Source organism: Gymnoscopelus microlampas (genome assembly GCF_963454915.1).
Source record: "Gymnoscopelus microlampas genome assembly, chromosome: 11".
NCBI classification, from domain to species: domain Eukaryota; kingdom Metazoa; phylum Chordata; class Actinopteri; order Myctophiformes; family Myctophidae; genus Gymnoscopelus; species Gymnoscopelus microlampas.
The window spans coordinates 29,426,725-29,448,827 of record NC_139948.1 but is presented as its reverse complement, the minus strand read 5'-3'; the positions used below and the strand labels follow the sequence as shown (position 1 = coordinate 29,448,827).

The following is a 22,103-nucleotide window of genomic DNA, read 5'->3' as shown; positions in this document are numbered from 1 at the left end:
ATCCTCTCCTCCATAACACCAATTGCCTAATATGACCTATGCCAATCTTCTATTTCCAGGTGCTTCTCTCATCGGTGTGAGGACTGGCCTGGGGGTGCGAGGCCTGCAACACTATGTATGTGCTCTCCTCCCTCTTACCTCTTTCCCTTCAACCATGATCCCAAGTAATCCTGGACTGCATACCACACTACTATCCTGACAACTGGAAACTTTTCCCTCCCCTTGGCCCCTCACTCATAAACACACACCCATGTGCAGGTACATTGATCTTTCTTAAAGCACCCCCTCCCCACAGCACTGGGGCGTTACCTCACCTAATCAGCTTCACTGTTACCTTATGAGCCGATTAACTTTTACTTGAGACAATCAAGTGTTTGCTCAACACATAGGGCTATTCTTGCAGGCTCTATCCGAAAAGCTTCCCAGACTCCCCTCGATCTTGCGGCAGGGGTCCACAGCTTCTTGAGAAACGCCTCAAACACCCCAGTCTCCTCTCTCACTCACGCCTCGCCCTCCCCGGCCTCAAGATGATGTGCGAGGTGATGCCCACCATCTCGGAGGATGGGCGTGGTGGGGGAGGCGGGGGCTCATCTTCCCCGGCGGGGGGCGGGGGAGGGATGGGGGCAGGGATGGGCAGCTTGGGGGGAGGTTACGGGAGTCGAGAGCCCCGGAGCGGCGACGAGGGGGGAAGCACGGGCAACCTGGAGTCTCTGATGGTGAACATGCTGACGGAGAGAGAGAGGCTGCTGGAGAGCCTGAGAGAGACCCAGGACAGTCTGGGGACAGCGCACCTACGTCTCCGAGAGCTGGGCCATGAGAAGGAATCCCTCCAGAGACAACTCTCCATTGCCCTTCCACAGGTACATGAAGAGTGGAGTACTGTACGTTCGTGTGTGTGGGCGCAAGTGTGTGCTTGCGCGTGTGTGTGTACGTGTAGGTGTCCTGACCTGATGGTACTGATGGTACAGGGTCAGTGGCATCATGTCCAGACTTTTTTGACTCGGGTGACCCTATTGTCACCATACGTGTACGCATACGTGCGTGCGCAAACACGCACGCACGTATGCATGCACGTGTGCAGTGCACGCACAGAATTGCATTCATTCCCATTTTTGTCTCCACTACTGCCCAACTCCTCCTATCTCCTCCTATATAATAATTAACATAGGGTCTTACTCTTGTTTAATCTTGTTCAGACAAATGATTCCTTGACAGCACGAGTGTGTAGCACCATACCGATATGTTGAGAATCTCCGATTTCAGAGGGTTCTGTTGACATAGATCGCATAATTTATTTACGTTTAATTTTCCATTTTTGTATTTTGAAATGCATTCAAATTAACGTTAATCTCATGTGTAAACATTATGATTCTTTAGAGTTAGGCTACTGTTGATAGGTTATGAATAGTCTCCAGAGTAGCAAAGAAGCCACAACCATCCCATTTTGCAATGAAACTAATCCGACCGTCATGCTGTCTTGTTGTCACAAATGTTAAACCGGTTAGTGCTGTGCATTTTCCATCGGCGGCGCTCCGAATTTCAGAATGGCCAAGAGAGAGCACCCCGGGTCCATTTCAGTGCCCTCGGAGCAGTATTTCCAAATATGTATTTCCTAAAATGTGTAATGGGATGACACCATGGGTGTGCTGTCAGCCTGGTACAGGGGTGATCTGTGCCCCCTCAGGCCACCCCCTATAGAACCGCCTCTGTACAGGGTTCAAATGCTCTGAGTTTGACTTGAATCTTCTGCCTCAAAGTCAGGAAAAAAGGTGTGCGCATGCACTTTGTGTGCATGCATGCACAGTATGTGTAGCTTATAGGTTTAATAGACCTGAAATTACAATATCAGGCACAGGCCTGATGGTGCTGCGCAGCTTGGGTCCAGGGATATAGAACTTTAAGCTTGAGGACAAAAACTTTGGTCAATAATAGTCAACAAAAAAGGAACACTTGCACTCTGAATGTTGCTCTGAGAATGTTGTAAATGGGCAAGTTTCAGCCTATTGTGGGTCTATTTAGGACTTCTGATAATGAGCTGCAAGCCCTCATCTGTTAAGAACTGGACCGGTACAAACCTTTTCACCTCAAGACCCAAAAGAAAAATGTTGTGTCTCCCCAGGACACAAACGTAAAAAATACTTTATGAATTAATCATTGTGAAAATAGCCGATCTACAAACTCATGTGATGTGTTGTGCATATTGACATATTTCACATATATTGAATATATGTGCAATATGCTTGTTGCATGTTGAGTACAGCTGCATACAACTTGGAGATGGTGACTAAGAGTTGCGCTAATCATTCTGTAATTCCACTCAACATACTACAATGGCTCCATCTCTACTTTCAGACAGACGATATTGTTGCGCGCCTCAGGCATTAGAAACATCTGTGTCTTTGTCAGGAACTACTTTCCTTTGTTGTTGCTATGCCTGACATATCAAAAAAAAGAAATAACAGATACAATAGTAGCAGTGCACATCCTTGCAGAGAATTACTGGACATTAAAAGGCCATATTACCTCGCTGAGAGGAAGATCAATATAGCACACACATGTTCAGTACACACACACACACACACACACACACACACACGTGCGCGCACGCACGCACGCGCACACACACACACACACACACACACACACACACACACACACACACACACACACACACACACACACACACACACACACAGTGGAACACATGGAGTGCTGTGATACATTCTACAGTAGCAGAGTTCATTGAGTGCGTCTGCTGTGTGTGTGCAGATGCTGCCAACATTGAGAAAGAGAGAGAAGGGTGGAAAACGACAACATGGTACAGAGAGAGAGAGAGAGAGAGAGAGAGAGAGAGAGAGAAAGACCTAGCGATATGAAAAACAGAGACCTACAAATCACACCCATTTGCATTCTGCTGCATACTAAAGGTGGCTTCTAAGTTCTGTTTTAGGTATTGAGGATTATGATAGGGCAAATGGAGTTGATTGAAGGGTGAGAATGGCGGTGTTGAGATGGTCGGCGGTTTAGAGATGCAGAATGAGAGAGAGCGGAAAGTGCAGGAGATAAATGCTTAGTACAGTGGGGAAGACAATCATGCTTACATCCTGTATCTGACAGCAGCCTACTGATGGGAACTGAGAGAGACAGAGAGATATGTAGATGATGTGTAAGAGGAGGCCCAGCATAGTGGGGTATTGGTGAGTCACAGGGGTTGTTCCAAGCCATCTTTTGCACAAATAAATCCCAGCGTTAGGCCCAAGTTATACTCTGTAGTACGACAGTGTCACTTGCTGAAGATAACAGATTTTCAAGTTAACAGCGCATCACAAATTGTCGGCAAGAGACACTCATCCAAGCCGCTGATTGCCTGTGGGTTCACTGTGGATCTGACAGTAGCGATGATGGCAACTGAGAGAGAAGGAGAGATATCTAGAGTGTGAGAAGAAGCCCAGCATAGTGGGGTATTGGTAGTTCACAGAGGTTGTCTCAAGCCATCTTTCACACAAATCAATCCCAGAGCTATGAAATTGTTTGGACTCAGCACATGCCATCTGTACATGACAGTTTTCTCTCTTTCATTCCTCATTCCTCTTCTCTACTCCTCCCAATAAGCATCCTCCTTTCACTCTTCCTCTTGACCCTCCCCGGTTGCATCCAAGTTGCTGATAGCCAGTGGGTTCACTGTGTATCTTATAGTTTGTGTACATAAAGCATAATGTGGTTGATGAGAATGTGGGCGATAAAAGTGTTTTGTTGATTCATTGGGAAATTCATCACTGTCAGCCAAGAGCTAAGATAAAAGCACAGCCATGCATTGCTGCTTCTCATAGCATGCGTATGTGAAAACAAACACGAGTCAGTGTACACGTGCTTTCACATTAGCGTAGCAGCAGCATATGGGCTCCATGGCTTGATCACGCATGAGCAGAGACCACAGAGATTGAATGGCAAGCAGAGCATGGCACGGTGGTAAGCGGGCGTGTGCATAGTCATGTGTTAGCTTTACACGCCACAGTGACTTCACAATAGTTAGCCAAACTCGGTTGGAATGTTATGACTTCAGGTATAGAAACACAGGCATTAGCAGATATTCACTTTCACAAGTTAATTGCGTAATGTCAGATTATATCAGTCAAACTCTTTGTTGATGTGTTCCCATAGATACAATGTTGTTAGGAGCAGAGATTATAATCACAGCTATCATGTAGCAACCCTCACAACTATACGTAATTGGAGTAAATTGCAGACAATCACAACTCAGCTGGACTGCCATCAATAGGAATAATAGCAGATTACACGAGATTGGCCTAATTCCTTTGTCCTTTGTTCATGCCTGTTTTACCTCCAGGGTTTCATCTTAATGACAGGCGAACACACACAGTCGGGGACATTAACTCCGCCAGGAGATCATGTTTTTGTGTGTGTGTGTGTGTGTGTGTGTGTGTGTGTGTGTGTGTGTGTGTGTGTGTGTGTGTGTGTGTGTGTGTGTGTGTGTGTGTGTGTGTGTGTGTGTGCGTGCGACGGTGCATGCGTGTGTGTGCTAATATAGCATATTACTAGCTGATCAGCAACTTATTTCTTGTGCAAGCTGACAGTAGGCCAAGGACTTCAATTCTCTAAACAATGATGTCATTTCTGAGAATGGGATACGTGTCCTGTGTAGCTATGGACCGGCACTAGCCAATTGAGCACCTGTTCATCTTTATGGGGTCTATACTACAAACTAGCTAATTACATCACTCCTGTCCCTCCAGCTCATGGGATGTCCGTTGTGCAAAAACAAAGTTCACTCACTTCTTTACACCTGTAAACCAGTGATGTGACACAATAATGTTGATTCTGTCTCTGATTCAGTACTAGCCAGTCACATGTAAATACCCTAGCAGAGACAAAAATAGCCAGCTTATTGTGTAAAACAATTGCATTTTTACCAATTATCCGAATGCCCCCGCCCCCAGTTAACGATAGAAAGCATTACATTATTTTTTTTAACACTCAACTTTTAATTATTATCATTACAAACTAATGAAATAACCCTTGTTGTAAAAGACTAAGTTGTCCTTTAAAGTGAAACTTTAGAAATGTGTAGAAACCCTGTATACAACATACTGTATGTATGTTGGTTTGTTTACTGATGAGTGAGAAAACAATGTTGCACATTAAGCGAATCATTTAGGGACCCTCCAAAATAATTTCCCAGTTTGGGAACCACTGTCATAATATGCCCCAGACAAACAGAAAGATGGAGAGAGGTACGGCATGCCTCCTGGCAGAGTTTTACTGAGCGCCCCTTCACACAATTAAACCACTTTCTGACCGGATTCACGCAATAAACTTAAGAGAATTAAGACTCACTGAGGCCACTGTGTGAGAATGTTCCAGTTATGCCAGTTGCTAGCCAAGCAGTTTTTTGTATGTTTTATGATTGTGTGTGCAGATGCAAAATTCATATGACTATTGCATGAATTGGTCTTTGCAAGTTCCTTACTGCTTCCATGATTCTATGTATGAGTTTTATTTGAACATTTATTCTACATTTCTTGCACTCAACTATTACTTGCTCACTATGTGAGTGCTTGTTTGTTGAAATGATTCATTCTCATGCTGTTTGCACTTTGTTAATTGGGGTATGTGCTAATTTCCATTATCATGACATCATGCAAGAGTATGGAATAAACAGCAGCACCCTCTTGTGTCCTTACAGGAGTTTGCAGTGCTGACCAAAGAGCTGAATGTCTGTCGGGAACAGCTGTTGGAGAGAGAGGAGGAAATAGCAGAGCTGAAAGCAGAGAGAAATAACACACGGGTCAGTACACCTCTTGGTCCATATAGAAATATTACATGCTTACAATAACAACAACCAACTGTGCACTTGCTGTGATTGTTTGCTGATGGGATGCTTACATTTGATAATTATTTTCTTATTAATAATTATAATATGATTATTTTTGCTCTAAAGATTTCACACTATACATATCGTTGCTGTCGGGTGTTAAACGTTTTTATTATTATTTGATGCAACGCCTTTGTGAGCTTGTAGATCGGCTATTTTCACTACTTTTCTGTGATAGGCTACTCTTGTATGATGAAGTAGGGCATTCGTTTTGAAATATGGAGATACAAGGACAACAACAATATGTAATGTACTGTAAAATCTGGAGCGGGTGTCCGTCATAGTTAAAGAGTCACAGACCTCCTCTCAGAGATAAATGAGCACTTTTGCACCAGGCCAACAGAAGCGTATACGTGAGCCATACGTTAAGTGTGTATGCACCAACAGCTTCTGCTGGAGCACCTGGAGTGCCTGGTGTCTCGCCATGAGCGCAGTCTGAGGATGACGGTGGTGAAAAGGCAGGCGCAGTCTCCTGCAGGGGTCTCCAGCGAGGTTGAGGTCCTCAAGGCCCTCAAGTCCCTGTTTGAGCATCACAAAGCGCTGGACGAGAAGGTACGGGAGAGGTTACGCGTAGCTCTGGAGCGGGTGTCTACCCTGGAGGAAGAGCTGCAGACCTCCTCTCAAGAGGTGAGAGGATGTTCCCTCATTCTGGTGTGTCACCATGCACGAGCTGATGAAAGCGCTGCACATGACTGATTCTCTGTCCGTTACTGGTTTAGGTGCTGTCTTTAAGGGACCAAATCAAAAGAAGACAGCAAGGACTAGAAAATGGCAAAGAGGTAATGCAATATAGTTTACTTGCCATTATAGTGCACCAGTAGTAATATTAAAAAGCTTATCTATTTGTTTATTTATTTATTGTATGAACTGTGTGCTCAAAACCCAAACCAAAGCAAAACTGTTTTTGTCCATCATCATTGTATCACACGTTTCGCTGCAGGAACTTTCCCTGGTAGTTAGTTCCCTGTAGTTGCCCGTGCCTCCACCTCTTGTTCTTCTGAAGTGTATTGTAGCTCATACATACTGTATACGGAGTCAAGGAAGTCCAGCTTTATAGTTATTAAGCTTGTATGCAGGTGACATAATTTATGTACACTACTCTAGAACTTTGTGAAGCCTGTTTTGGAGTCATGGGTTGAACTCGCAGCCATACAGTATATTTCATTCATATATATGTCTTCTAAGCTGCATGCCTTCGTCAACTATGTGCATTCATTCCACACAGATCCTACGTACAATCTGAACACTGTGCATAACATTGTGACATCTAACTCCAGTTTTTATTTATTTTGCACACAGCGGCTTCCGAATGGACCTTCCTCCATACTGGATGATGGAGAGGTCGACAGACAGAGAGAAGGAGAGATAGAACGACAGCGATCTGAATTAGGCCAGCTGAAAGAGAGACTGGCCCTAATGTGCAGACAGGTGCTGAGTCTGCTGACGTTTACACACCTTGAGTCTAGGGCAGTGGTTTCAACATGGGGTATGGGGACCCCCAGGGGTCTGAAAAAGTCCAGTTGTGGTTCCCAGCTAACTGATTGACAGGATGAACACTCAGGATTTTCTATTGCAGTTTGTGGTCCAAGAGATCAAAATTGTATCAAATGGGGGTCTGTGGTGTAATGCATATCAAAATCTTTGAAATAAAAAAGATTGAGAATCACTTGTCTAGGGCAGTGGTTTTCAACCTTTTCAGGCCGTGATCCCCAAAATAATCATATTTGAACTGGAAACCCCACAAAATAATTATATTTGAAGTGGGGACCCCCCACCCTGACAAGTACTTGGAATTGTAGGAGTTAAGGCATTACGTACATTTAGTTTGACTCGGTTTCACAGGTAATTATTGTGAAAATAGCAGATATACAAGCTCACAACGCCACCCGTTGTGAGGTGCTGTGAGCTTGTAGATCGTCTATTTTCAAAATATGTGCCTATTTTTTTTAGGTATTAAAAAGGTCTTAAAAGGCCTTAAATTGGCACTTTACTGTCATCTGGGGACCCCCCAAAAATCATGTGGGGATCGCCCTGGGGGTCCCAACCCACAGGTTGAGACAAGGCAACAAACTAAAAATGGAAAACAACAAACTTGTGTCCACCTTTACTCCAGGTTGGGGAGATAGAGGAGCAACTGACATCAGCCAGGAGGGAGCTGACCAGATCAGAAGAAGCCAACCAGAAACTTCAGAGGGACGTGAAAGAGGTGAGCTTCTCTTCTGCTGACGGAAGATAAATCTGCCAGTCTCAGTCACACTGGCACAAATACTCTATTTTGCCACACAGAAATATGTAACAGTTTGCTATGGCAACAAAGCCATTTGCCTACTTGGCAAGAATAATTGCTACTGTACATGAAAGAGTGTCTTCTTGCCCTGCTGTAGTCATGGTGACAGTGCCATTGCTAAAGTGGCAGACATTTTGCATGGAGGTGGCACTGCTAATCGCTCACATTACTGGTTGATTGAAATGCCTGCAGTGCAGTTTGGGATGCAGCTCAGCCAGTTTACCCACCACACCAATTGGCTTTTCCTTTGTTGCATGACCATTCTGACAAACATTATGTGCTGTCGCCCCCAAAAAAGTATAAATGAACCGTAACAAATTACCTCTATTGTTTTGGTCTCTTCCAGTTTACATGTTAATTTCAAATTAATTTCAAAGTTCCCCTAACTTCAAATGAACTTACCCATCCCACTGCTATTCGTCTGTCCTCCGACCCAACTCCATTCCTGGACTTGTGCAACAGCTTCATAAGTGGGAACTCCTGGAAGCTGGCAAACAACAACTCTCAACCAGTCATTATCATTCTTCAGTTAATAGCTGTTCAAATGCTGTGAAATGCTGTGAAACGCTGTGAAACGCTTCTAACACTTCCTATCCATCGTTCCCTCCGTCCTATTTTTATCTCCATGTATAAAACATTTTTTTTGGTTTGTGTTCTTATCTCTTTCCCCTTCTTTCTCTACCAGGCTTTGTGTCAGAGAGAAGACATGGAGGAGCGAATCACCACATTAGAGCGCAGGTTACCGTCTTCTACCATGCCTAGGAACTCTCTGGTATTTCCACTTTTCCTTATTGGTTTGTATTGGATTCATAACTGTCTGTGTGCCTGGCCTGCAGGTACCTGAGTGCCCAGAGGGAGGCGACGTCTCTCCATGACACAAAAGACAAGCTGGAGAATGAATTGGCCAGCAAAGAGTCCCTCCACAGACAGGTTTGGGAATGTGTCTTTCATCTTGCTGTGGCAGAGTGGCAAGTTTAGCCACACTTTGCATTCTCTCCTCTTCTCCTCACCGTCCTCTCCTGTCCACTACAGAGTGAGGAGAAGAACAGGCAGCTACAGGAGCGTCTGGACGATGCCAAGCAGAAACTGCAGCAGACTCTGCAGAGGGCAGAGACCCTGCCTGAGATAGAGGCCCAGCTCGCTCAGAGAGTGGCAGCGCTCAACAAGGTGTGTTTCTGTGCCTGCATGCATATACACCTTGACATTGACATTTGACAATTATGAACATGCCCACAGACTTAAACACCATGAGACGTTCACACAACATTTGCTGTGTAACATGCATTGAGTATGCTCGCATTGATGGCAACTGAAGTAATTGCCATCATTGTTTTTTAGACACAAATAATCAGAAATGGCTATACTGCACGAATAACCATGCACATTGACAAATGACAGTTGCTTTAATATCAGTCTATTAATTTATTTATTTCAAGAACCTAAATATACAGGAAAGTATAAACGCGTCGTATACAGACAAAACCAGTGGCACCCAAAATTACGATATTTATAGGTCCTTCTAAATTTCTCAAATGAGGATTTCTGAGAAGCTTATGTCTCTTTCAGGGGAGCCTGTGCGTGCGTGCGTGCGTGCGTGCGTGCGTGCGTGCGTGCGTGCGTGCGTGCGTGCGTGCGTGCGTGCGTGCGTGCGTGCGTGCGTGCGCGAGTCTGAGTGTGTGTGTGTGTGTGTGGGGGTGTGGGTGTGGGTGTGGGTGTGGGTGTGTGGGGGGGGGGGGCTGATCATGCAATGGATGAAACAGATATTGAGGCAGCCAGTGACAGATACTGTAGATTCCATAAATCTTTATCCTGCTGTGCCAGAAACCCACAGGCAAACAGTCTAATCTGATCGGCATTTCAGATCACAGAATCTGTTTCATCCTTGGGTACTCACCAAGTCATGCACTGTAAGCCGCATAAATTCTTCCCAAACGAGTTAATTGCTCATGTTAACCTCTGTCATTCATGTAAATACACTTTACACAACTGCATGTTAAGTTCTTAAAAGGCTACATTTTGCTTCTACGTGTTGGGACAAGATGGCTTCCATGGAATGATAAAATTGATGTTGTGTAAGACACGCAAACAAGACAAAATTGGAAGAAACAAACTTCCAGCTAACACTGAAATCTGTATGAGCACGTAGTAGCTAATTAGTAGACTGAGTTGACAAGTTACTTCCTGTGTGTTAATTTGTATCGGCGTTTGTTTGTGCCATGATGACACATGTTGTAACCCCGGTTCCTTCCTCTCCAATTATTCAGGCAGAAGAGCGCCATGGCAACTTTGAGGAGCGACTGCGACAGATGGAGGCACAACTGGAGGAGAAAAATCAAGAGCTACAGAGAGTGAGTCATGCTTGTTTCTCTCTCTCTCTCTCTCTCTCTCTCTCTCTCTCTCTCTCTCTCTCTCTCTCTCTCTCTCTCTCTATCTCTCTCTCTCAGTTGTCGTCCTCCCACTCTTTCATTCCACTCCATTGTCAGTTTCTGCTTTCCACAATGGCACCTTAATTTTCTAAACCCTCTATTTGACAGTACACATTCATATCAGAAATGTTTCCCTCTCACACTTTCAGTCAAGCAGAATGCTTGTTATTAACTCTCCACCCACCCTCTCTTTTCTTCCATCCCTTCTCTCTCTCTCTCTCTCTCTCTCTCTCTCTCTCTCTCTCTCTCTCTCTCTCTCTCTCTCTCTCTCTCTCTCTCTCTCTCTCTCTCTTCATTACTCTCTGCTTCTGTTGCTCACCCCTTTCTCCCTCAGGCAAGGCAGAGGGAGAGGATGAACGATGAACACAACAAGCGCCTCTCTGACACAGTGGACAAACTCCTGTCTGAGTCCAACGAGAGACTGCAGCTCCATCTGAAGGAGAGAATGGCTGCCCTGGAGGAGAAGGTTGACCATTCAGACCACTCAAACCACATTCATATCAGCTCCCCCTTTAAATCAGAGGCCATTAAGTGGCGAGAGCTGTCTTGTAAAAAAAAAATTGTCTCCCACTTAAAACAACCAGGACTAGTTGTGTAACCATTATTCTATCCTGCGGTTTATTTCACTGGTTTATTTACACAGTAGTGACGTTTCCCATTTGGTCCCTTTCCAGAATGCCCTGTCTGAGGAGCTGTCCAACATGAAGAAGCTTCAGGACGATCTCTTGGCAAATAAGGTGGCTAATCATACAGAATGTAGTAGAACACAGTAAAAGCTTCAAAGAGCTTTAGTTTAACTCTCAGAATTAAAATGTATTTTACTACAGTATGTAATAGAAACAGCTGGACTCTACTGTTTTAGTCCTATATGAAAGGTCCTGTCACACATTACAAGCTTGTGTTTAAATGGTAAATTATCTAAAAATAGGAAGTGGAGATTCACCCAATCAACTCTGTAGAGTTACGGTAAGGATCTGGAGAGGGTGTTCGGAGCGCCTGATGGCTTTATGGCGTTTCCTGAATATCGACTGCTCATAAAATATTTCATACTGTGTTGTTTATTCCAGAAGCATTTGAAATGGATAATGTGAGGCATAAAATAAACCATATATGGTGATTGTGTCATAAAATGAAATACCAAATATTTGCAAGGAACTGGCCACATTTAAATAAGATTTTTCCAAAGCATTTTCACCTGTCTTATGTGAAATCAACAGGCATAAGTGTATTGTTTGTCCTGACAGTTCCATTTCCCTTCCACTGTTTTAGGACCAGCTGATAGCAGAGCTAGAAAGGATTCAGTTGGAGTTAGACCAGCTGAGAGCCAGACCTGGTGGGTCCTATTCCAGGTATGTCACCGTTCAAAAAAAAAAGAAGCTTGTTGTACAAACACATTGAAGCATGGTTACTTAATATTCAATATGCATCATTGTTTTTCTTTGTCCTTTTTACTGAGAAACAGAAGCCCTCACAAAACATGTTGGTCAGTTGGAACAAAACACAAACTTCTGTATTTGACTCTCTATTAGCTTGCCTTAGTATTATTTCCTCATAAATCATCCAATGCTGGAGGCATAGTTACTACAATGCTGTCACCACCCACCACAGAGATAAAACAGAGTTGATAATTCAATACTGTATGTTGACAGACATCAACAGAGCTCATTGCACAATCACACATGCAGAATCACACAAAGGGCCCGGACGGCTGGCGTTGCGGTCTGGGCACCTTGGCTCCAATGTAGCCTGATAGCGCATTGCGGGTTTGAGTCCCGTTCCCGACGATCTTTGCTGCATGTCTCTCCCCATCTCTCTCTCCCTGTTTCCTGTCTGTCTCTACTGAAAACTATAAAGGCCAAAAAGCCCCCAAAAATATATTTTCTCTCTCTCTCTCTCTCTCTCTCTCTCTCTCTCTCTCTCTCTCTCTCTCTCTCTCTCTCTCTCTCTCTCTCTCTCTCTCTCTCTCTCTCTCTCTCTCTCTCTCTCTCTCTCTCTCTCTCTCTCTCTCTCTTTCTTTCACTCCCTCTGTGATTCTGTCTCCCCTCTTTCATCCCTCCCTCCAGTCGTTCTCTGCCAGGCAGTGCTTTAGAGCTGAGGTATTCCCATGGAGGTGGGTCCCTCCCGGTGGGCTCCGCCACTCACCTGGATCACTACGGCAATAGCTCCACGGGAGGGGTGGTCCGACGGAGTCACCGTGCACGGTGGAGCTCAGGCCGCGAGGACTCAACCAAGGTGAGAGATAGACCCCCAGCTGATCACCCCTGATACTGATTAATGGAATGAAGTATAAGGTTGTTTCATTAGCAAAGGAGACAATCTCCATTTGAACAAAAGTGAATTGTTTTGCAGACAGAGATTTAGTGGCTTATAGCAGTGGTTCTCAAACTTATAGAGACGCAGCTACTGCTATATACTGCCCCCATAGTAGCCCAAATCACAAACCAATCCATCAGCCAGTGTCACGTCCCACAGGATTTCAAATTGGCAAGAGTAATCCCTCTGCATAAAAAAGGAAGCAAATTAGAACCTGGCAACTATAGGCCTGTTTCCATCCTTTATTCCATCTCAAAGGTTGTAGAGCGATTAATTCAAGAACAAATCAACAGCTACCTTAGCGAGCATAAACTGTTGTTTGAATTTCAATCGGGCTTCAGAACCTCCTATTCCACTGACACATGCCTGCTGTATTTGACCGACTACATCAAACGTGAGGTAGACGTGGGCAAATACTGCGGCATGGTCATGTTGGCCCTCCAAAAAGCGTTCGACACTGTAAACCATTCAATTTTACTTGATAAGCTGAGGGCGATTGGTTTTGACTGCACATCACTAAACTGGATGAGATCCTACCTGGAGGGAAGAGAACAAGTGGTTGACATCAACGGAACCATGTCCTCTTCCCTCCCGGTGAGCTGTGGGGTTCCTCAGGGCAGCATTCTAGGGCCGTTACTGTTCCTTTTATACATTAACGACATGAATGCTGCCTGTAACTGCAAATTGTTCCTGTTCGCTGATGACTCGGCACTCCTGATCTCGGGAGAGGACAAGTTGCAAGTTGAGGAGGCGCTCAGCTCCGAACTCTCAAAAATCCGTACTTGGCTTACCGATAACAAACTGTCACTACACCTTGGGAAAACTGAATCCATTCTCTTTGGGACCAAACATTCCCTCAGACAGATGGAGGTAAATGATTTCAAGGTCAAAGTCGATGACACAATAATCTCTAGCAAAGAAGAGATTACCTATTTGGGTTGTATTCTCGACAAATACCTGTCAGGTGAAAGCATGGGGACAAATGTGGTCAAAATAGTAAACCAGAGAACCAAATTTATGGGCAGAGTTTCCTCTTTTGTCAACCCTCAGGCCCTCAGGCCCCTCTCAGGGGCCCTGATTCAACCACATTTTGACTATGCTAGCACCTCCTGGTACTCCAACACCTCAGTGTCACTGAAGACTAAGCTTCAAACCTCCCAAAACAAACTGATTCGGCTACTCATCCTTTCTCCCACCCATTTTGTCAGCCTAGGCTGGAAGACAGGGTTAAACAACTAAAAATGGGACTGGCCTTCAAAATTGTAAATGAAAATTTGCCCGATATGCCCCCTATTCCCGCATATCTGAGTAAATACCTCCAAAAGGTTAGTGACACCCACAGTCACAATACCAGAGGGAGCGTTAACAACATTTGGTACCACCCACCCATAAAACAAACATGGGCAAATTCTCCTTCTACAGCACTGCCACCCAGGATTGGAATGGTCTAACCCCATCCCTCAAAAAATGCAGTTCGCTGGGCTCATTTAAAAGAGCCTTAAAAAATCACCTTTCAGGAGGCCAAAAGAGGAGGTAGTACTATTTTCCCGTTAGACAGCCGCCCCCCCCCCCTGTTCTTGTACATATCTTTCCCCCCTTTTTTCATTTATTTTGTTGTACATAGTGTTATGTGTATATATATATATATATATATATATTTTTTTTTTGCTGTTTTATTTTTATTTTCTTTGTGTAATGATATTCGAACTGTGGTGCCACTATATATGTCTATGAATTGAATACCAAGGCCCTCATTGGAAACAAGTCCGCAAGGACTTTTATGAACGGACCTGTTAGACAAAGTATTTTAAATGTAAATGTGTTGTTTTACATTTTTTTTTGCCTAATAAAATATTCAATCAATCAATTCATCTCAAGGACCCCCAAAATGATATGTATTTGGCTGAGAGAGGCGGGACGGCGAGAGGGGGGAGAGGGAGGCATATTATTTAAATAATATGCCAATTAGTTCCAACCCTGCATTGCGATTGGCTGAGAGGCATTATAACGAGCCAATATCTCCTGATATAGCTTCTGTTTTTAGTATAAGTGTTGCTAATTAAACTGTGGTATAATAATCATAATAAACTCAAGGTTGTGCTATTCCATGATTATGACACTGGTGTGTTCACCCACAGTTACAACCGCGGTATACCACTGTATTATTTCTTAACCACTGTAAACCTGCCGTCCCTATTATGGGCATGATATTATAGGCGCAAAAAAAATGTTTGAGCTTGTAGATCAGCTATTTCCGCTATTCATCATACAGCACACAGGGCTTAATTGGTTAATTGTATTTCTAACCAGATGATGACCGTCTCTTCCCCTTTCTGTGTAGTATACTGATTGGGAGAGTGGAACTTTGCTGGGGAGCGGGTTTAACACGGCCGTGGAGGTGACCTGCTCTGATGAGGAGGAGGACAGGGAGACGCTGTTCGGCTCCGAGCTGCTGTCCCCCAGTGGACAGACGGACGTCCAGACCCTGGCCATCATGCTGCAGGAACAGCTAGAGGCCATCAACAAGGAGATCAAGTAAGACTGAAAGGAGGACAGAGATGTATCTTGCACTGTATCTCTTTCTGTCTCTCCTCTGTCTCTCCCTCTCTCTCTCTTCTTTCCCCCGACACGGTCGAGGCAGAAGGCCACCACCCTAGAGCCTAGGGTCTGCCTGACGTTTCTTCCAGTTAAGCGGGAGTTTTTCGTTGCCACTGTCGCAAAATTGCTTGCTCAGGGTGGGATGTCGGGTCTCTTTTCTCTACATGTAAAGTGTCTTGAGACAACTTGTTGTGATTTGACACTTTAATAAAATTGAATTGAATTGAATTGAATAGATGTGCACAGTAAAACCTTGAGTGTTTTGACAATGGTCAATTTGAATAACTCTCAGGATTGTTTGCCCAGGGATTTTGTAGTGGTTAAGATAAGACCCCACATCTGTGGACTACCCCCCCCCCCCTCTATCCCCTTTTATCTTTCTTTCCCTCTGTTAGTTAGAGGAATAGAAATAATAGAGGTGAAGACTGGAATGTTGGTTTATCGTAAACTGAGACAGTTTTGGGCGACATACACGTTACAGTGTGTTTGATCTTTATTTTCACTTTCTCTTTTGTCTCTCCAGATAGATAGATAGATAGATAGATAGATAGATAGATAGATAGATAGATAGATAGATAGGTAGATAAATTGATCCAAGGACAGAAAAAAAGATACAGCGCATGGCGATTAGGAAATCTGGCCTGGCCCTCTAAAACCTTTGTTCTCAAAGTGGGGTCCGGGGACCCCCAGGGGTCCTTGAGCGAGTTCCAGGGGGTCCCCAGCTAAATGATGGATAGTTAGGAACCAAATGGACCCTTATGGGTCTGTAACTCTGAGAGTGTAGAAATGGAACCAAATGGACCCTAACGGGTCCATTTGGTTCCATTTGCACACTCTCAGAGTTAAATTAACATAGATTTTACGACATAAATTGGGGTCCCAGAGATAGAAATTCCATTAAACGGGGGTCCCGTAGCCTTAATGCATGTCAAACTGGGGGGTCCTTGAAATTAAAGTGGTTGAAAATCACTGCTAGAGCCCTAAAAATCTTCTCTTATGGGGGGTCGCTGGCATATGTTTTCAAATGGGGGTCCGTGGGCTAATAAGTGTCAATTTGGGGGTCCTTGACATGACAAAGTTTGAGAACCACTGCTCTAAAACCCCACTCATCTCTGTTGCTACTTTGCCCTCCCCTCTCTAAACCACAGGCTGATCCAGGAAGAGAAGGAGAACACAGAGCTTCGAGCCGAGGAGATTGAGAGTCGGGTCAGCAACTTGGACGGCCCCCCCATCCCCCCTTCTTCCCTGGGGAGAGAGGGTACGGGACGGGGCTTCATCCCCTCCTCCATCACGTCGTCTACCCTGGCCTCCCCCTCTCCTCCCAGCTCTGGACACTCTACTCCTCGCCTGCCCCACTCGCCCGCCCGGGAGACTGATCGACAGGTACAGATGATGCTCTATGTGACTGTGTGGGTTTCAGCATGACTTCTCTTGCATCTCATTGCAGTCATCTCAAGATACTGTATCATCGCTGTCGCGTGAAAAAACCTTGTATGTCCCAAAACCGTTACTTTTCAGGAAATGGCAAGTCCAGTGTAATTCTTATTAACACATTGATTGCCAAGATCGCATATATGCGTTTTTTCAAATCCATCGCTTGATTGCCGCAATTCAAAAGATTGCATATATGCGTTATTTCGTCTTTTCATTGTTTAATCTGTGATCGCTCTGTTCTGTGAATTTTTCATCATCAGTTTCGTTTTCTGTTTACATCACACTCACGGGTTCCGGATTCATGACGCAGATTCCGTTTCCGGTTCTCGGAAGGCCTTTTTTAGGCATTTTAGGCGAGAATAGGGAAAAACACGTTTTTTCACACGGTATAAAAAACGAACGGAGAGCTCTAGTTCTATTTTCTTTAGTCTGGATGACGCACAGTCATCGTCGTCGTGTATCACATCGAGCTGAATCCCGATCGTCGATCTGCAAAAACGCCACATCCGGTTATGAGCCTGTTTGGGGGGGGTCGAGCGAGTGAGCGTGTGATCAAGGTGTCGATATGCTGCTCTCTGCTGGTCGATCTGTCGTATGTGTTTAAAACCGCAGCCAGACAAACTATTTTAATGAAAAATTACAAAATAAAAAAATATATAAACACCAAAATCGCTGGCATAGGGGTGAGTACATTATGAATAAACTCTGGCAGTCAATGTGTTAAGTCACAAGCTCTTGTTAATTTTTATTGGTTAAATATTTATAAAACACAAAGACACACTTAACCACTTTCAACTTGGCGTCCCTGTTTTGGGCATGTCATTATAGGCAAAATGTTCCAAAAATAGATAAATAGCTGATCTGCAAGCTCACAGCACGCTGCAATTATTTTTTCTACTTTTGTATGACACTTTCATACACTTCAACTCGACTTCAACTTTATTGTCACATCACAGGTTTACAGGTATAAAATAATGGGCGCAGTTCTTTCTCCCATCATTGCAAAGAGTATAAAATAGGGTATTAATTCATGGAAGAAAAAGAAACACAAAAAGATGAAAGGTGCAGGGTTTCTGCCCGACAATGACAATATATTATGCATGCACACCATTGCAATCCCTTTAATTAGAGAGATTTGATTCTCTTCCAGAACAACAAAGAAGACGATCGTTCCCTCGCTCTACTTGACTCTACGCCTCCCCCCACGCCTCGAGCGCTGCGATTGGACAGAATGACGCTCACCCATCCTGGGGCAATGCTTGATGACCCCCGGGAATTTCGCAGGTAACCAGAATTCACATGGTGGCCAATTTTCCCTTACATCACACTCGGGGTAGGACACCCCGATATGGACAATAGTGCATGTTTTCAACAGCGAGATCCCAATACTACTTCCATCATCACGTCCTCCACTCGCAACGTTTCCTTGTGCCTTAGCCCCAACTCTGAGCAAGGAAGCGAGGAGGAGGGCCAAGGTTGGAGCAGAGCCCTGCAGGCCCGTCAGGACCTGACCAGAGCTAGGGAGGTTTTTTTATTTGACCATCGGCCATTGACCATTTGACCCAGGGGCGGGCTTAGGCTCACAGACCCCATTATATTAATAAGGTAAACATTTTTGCGCAGTGAATTTCACCACCTAGACATGTGGGCATGTCTCAGCATGTGTGTTAGTCAGTGCACGCTGACACACACGCTAAAAAAATATTAATTAATAATAATAAATAAATAAAAAGGTGTCGGCTTCGGGCCGGGCCCGAGCTGTAAAATTGCGGCACTATGTCGGGCCAGGGGCCGGGCCGGGTTGAATTCCATAGACCAGGGCCGGGCCAGGGCCTTCATTTTCGGCCCGTGCAGGGCTCTAGGTTGGAGGAATTGTTCAGGTTCGCTTTAAGGACGGGAACGATTTCCGGGTTATGCTGGAGGATGGAGGATGGAGGAGGCAAGGAGGCGAGGAGGCAGATATTTGAATATTGGGATTTAGCTAATGTGTTAAGATTTTCCCCTTTATGCTTCTTGTCTTGATTCCAGTCTGTCAGCAGATGGCAGCAGTTCCAACAGCAGTCAGGATTCCCTACACAAGTCCAGCAAGAAGAAGAGCATCAAGTCTTCCATCGGTCGGCTGTTTGGAAAGAAAGAGAAAGGGAGGATGGGCCAGCCTGGGCGAGATGGATCAGCTTCTCTCGGTAGGCAGATGGAGGAGAAGGTTAAATATGTGTCAACAGAGAAAGTGGTATACATTTACTGTGTTCACATGTATATGTCAGAGCTGGTGAGGCTGATGATTTGTGAAACCTTCATTATGGAACAATGACATATTTAGAGTGTTTTTTGAAAGGTAACTGAGTTGTTCCAGCTTTTATTAGGCAGGAGGACTGTGTCGTGGGACAGGAAAGGAGTCTAGAGATGGGAAAATATGAGAAACATGATAAGTGTTGGACTCCATGTTTAGAGTACCTTTGACCCCTGACCTTTCTGTGTGTCTTATAGCCTCTACACCCTCTGAGGAGCTGGCGTCTGGGGATCCTATGGGGTTGAACAAAACTGGGACCCTGGGACCAGCAGACAAGGACCGCCGCAGCAAAAAGAAGTGCGTATCAGCAGGGGTCATCACCATGGCAGCTTGTGATGGACATTTTCATTAATATTTCATTTTTGTCACGGACATGCAAAATAATACTTTTTGTCAAAAACACACTGGCCTAGCCCTAAATGTATACCCGACTCCTAATGGGTCATAGGGTCTATTCCAATGTGCTGCACATTTTAAAACAATAGTATGTCTGCATTAACTACTGAGCCACTTGACCACCAAAAAGTACAGTACAGACAGTGCTTCCATCGCAAAAGGACCACTTAGACGCAAAGGTAGGGGGTGCGTATTATACATCATATGGCTATAATAGAGATTGCTGGCTTTTCAAAGGACAGTGTTACTTGAGTACAGAAGGAGATCAAGTTCTACCAGCTGAACCATTGGTTCGGTTTGGCAAGGTACGGTAGCTAGTTGTTGATTACATTGAGATGATCAGGTATTCTGCTGTTGATGGGAAAGCCCAAGGCATGCCAATGGAAAAAAGACACACACGACAAGCTTATTGATTTGATTTATTAGATGTAATAATTCATGTTAAATCCTTCTCACATAAACGTCAAGGATTAATCCAAATGGAACACTGGAACAAGAATACTTATAAAAAGATGTGTAGGCCAACATGATGAGTGATTAATGAAGGGCATGCCATTTAATTGAATGCAGTCAGAATAGTTTAATGTGAAGGCACCTAACTGTCATGATTTATGACCTTTATCTAGCAAATAGCTCCTTCTGAACAGATGACATGCCTTCTGTTTTTGCATCATTGTCTGACCACACCAAATTGTCTGACCTGTACACAATGCAATTGTGTGCAGGTACCATGTGATGTGCAATACAAATCTCCTTCACATATTAATGAGCACCACTCAAAAAGTGCCACGGACATAGTCATGTCTTGCCACGGACACGTTTGTCCATGTACGGACATGTTGATGACCTCTGCGTGTCAGGGAAGCGTGGTCTGTTTTGCTGTGACAATGATGTTTTTGTTAACAATTTACCGTAGGCGTTTAGCTGACACCTCAGCTTAATCCAGAGTGACCCTGACAATATTCCTGTCATCCTAGAATGATCATGTAAGAAAGAATAGAGACTATAAGAGTATATAAACATGTTAATAACAGATGTTTAAATGAACATGTCCATATTCTCTCAGTAGAAAGGTATCCAACACCAGCTCAGTGTCTGTCTCTCTTTTATTTCATACCAGGCACGAGCTTCTGGAGGAGGCATGTCGCCAAGGGCTTCCCTTTGCATCTTGGGACGGCCCTACTGTGGTCTCCTGGCTAGAGGTACTATATTCACCCAAAAAATAGATTATTCTGGAAAAGATTAAGCAACACATGTTTCAAGATGGTTGATGTCTTATCTGTCCCTCATTCCCCACCCTCTGCTCTTCACTCCCGCCACAGTTATGGGTGGGAATGCCGGCGTGGTACGTGGCAGCCTGCCGTGCCAACGTGAAGAGCGGTGCCATCATGGCCAACCTGTCGGACACTGAGATCCAGAGGGAGATTGGCATCAGTAACCCGCTGCACCGCCTCAAACTCCGACTGGCTATCCAGGAGATGGTGTCGCTCACCAGCCCCTCGGCTCCGGCCAGCACCCGCTCTGTGAGGACGCACACCAACACACTGTGGCACCCTACATTGTTGTCATTTAAGAAATGAATAAGTTGAATTTACAGAATTACATAAGAGATAAAGAAGAGAATGGAATAGAATCTTTATCGTCCACACAAATTGTGCCTTCACTTTGGCAGGGCTCACAGACACATAAATACGTGAAGACAGGCGGCATACACATCACAGAGAGACGCACTTAACCCATAAACACTTCTAATTTTATTACGCAGGAAGTATGATAGTGCTTTGTGCAAAAGAAGCAAAACCAGAGCGTGCAGTATAACCACACACATTCTGTGGTTGGAATATTACATGTTGTTTTGAAATGTTACATTTCTTTTAAGACATGCATGAATTAAAAGGAAAGGGGGCAATGTCAATTGTCCTGTGTGGAGTATAGCCTTATGTAGCGATAACACACTCTCTAGTAGACATTTATTTTATGAATGCACTTTTCACACAACAAGCGTGATGTGCCAGTCAGACCACTGCGATTAAAACGTTATAATGCTTACATTTATGCTCCATTGTAAGACGATGCACGACACCTGATCTAGGCTTTACATAACACACTTTCAGGTTGATTTCTTTTCCAATAGTTGCGTTTCTCTCTTCATTTCATGACACAGTCGACCAGTAATGTGTGGATGACCCATGCAGAGATGGAGACTCTCAATGCTGCCATCAAGCCTCCGGTTAGTGTGTTATTTGTCCTGTCTGTGTCTCATAAACCCCATTATATCTGCTGCTACCTGTCAGTCACACTTTGACAATGTTTCACTCAGTATTGAATCATATTCAGGGTCTGTCTGGTCTGAATCATGTTGATGAGTCTCTCCTCCCCCCTCCTCCTCTTCTCCCTCGCTCTTTCTCTCTCTTTTTTCTTCTCTCTCTTTCTATTTGTGGGCCCAGGCCATAGTGTTGAGCATCT

The 22,103-nt window shown here is 44.4% G+C and overlaps 1 protein-coding gene across 1 annotated transcript in view; it reads left to right on the top strand.

Moving 5' to 3' along the window:
* Positions 1 to 527: 527 nt before the first annotated feature.
* Positions 528 to 22,103, top strand: part of ppfia3 (PTPRF interacting protein alpha 3) — a gene marked incomplete at its 5' end in the record, with an annotated part of 31,018 nt that continues 9,442 nt past the window's right edge. Inside the window, 22 exons of the mRNA XM_084072683.1 lie at positions 528 to 860; positions 5,705 to 5,806; positions 6,281 to 6,520; positions 6,613 to 6,672; positions 7,193 to 7,321; positions 8,007 to 8,099; positions 8,866 to 8,918; positions 9,017 to 9,110; positions 9,213 to 9,347; positions 10,445 to 10,528; positions 10,941 to 11,072; positions 11,281 to 11,343; positions 11,876 to 11,955; positions 12,670 to 12,838; positions 15,261 to 15,454; positions 16,666 to 16,900; positions 18,102 to 18,235; positions 18,980 to 19,134; positions 19,439 to 19,538; positions 20,758 to 20,839; positions 20,960 to 21,160; positions 21,802 to 21,867. Of these exons, the coding sequence (XP_083928809.1) occupies positions 528 to 860; positions 5,705 to 5,806; positions 6,281 to 6,520; positions 6,613 to 6,672; positions 7,193 to 7,321; positions 8,007 to 8,099; positions 8,866 to 8,918; positions 9,017 to 9,110; positions 9,213 to 9,347; positions 10,445 to 10,528; positions 10,941 to 11,072; positions 11,281 to 11,343; positions 11,876 to 11,955; positions 12,670 to 12,838; positions 15,261 to 15,454; positions 16,666 to 16,900; positions 18,102 to 18,235; positions 18,980 to 19,134; positions 19,439 to 19,538; positions 20,758 to 20,839; positions 20,960 to 21,160; positions 21,802 to 21,867 (2,934 nt within the window). The remainder of the gene's footprint in view (positions 861 to 5,704; positions 5,807 to 6,280; positions 6,521 to 6,612; positions 6,673 to 7,192; positions 7,322 to 8,006; positions 8,100 to 8,865; positions 8,919 to 9,016; positions 9,111 to 9,212; positions 9,348 to 10,444; positions 10,529 to 10,940; positions 11,073 to 11,280; positions 11,344 to 11,875; positions 11,956 to 12,669; positions 12,839 to 15,260; positions 15,455 to 16,665; positions 16,901 to 18,101; positions 18,236 to 18,979; positions 19,135 to 19,438; positions 19,539 to 20,757; positions 20,840 to 20,959; positions 21,161 to 21,801; positions 21,868 to 22,103) is intronic.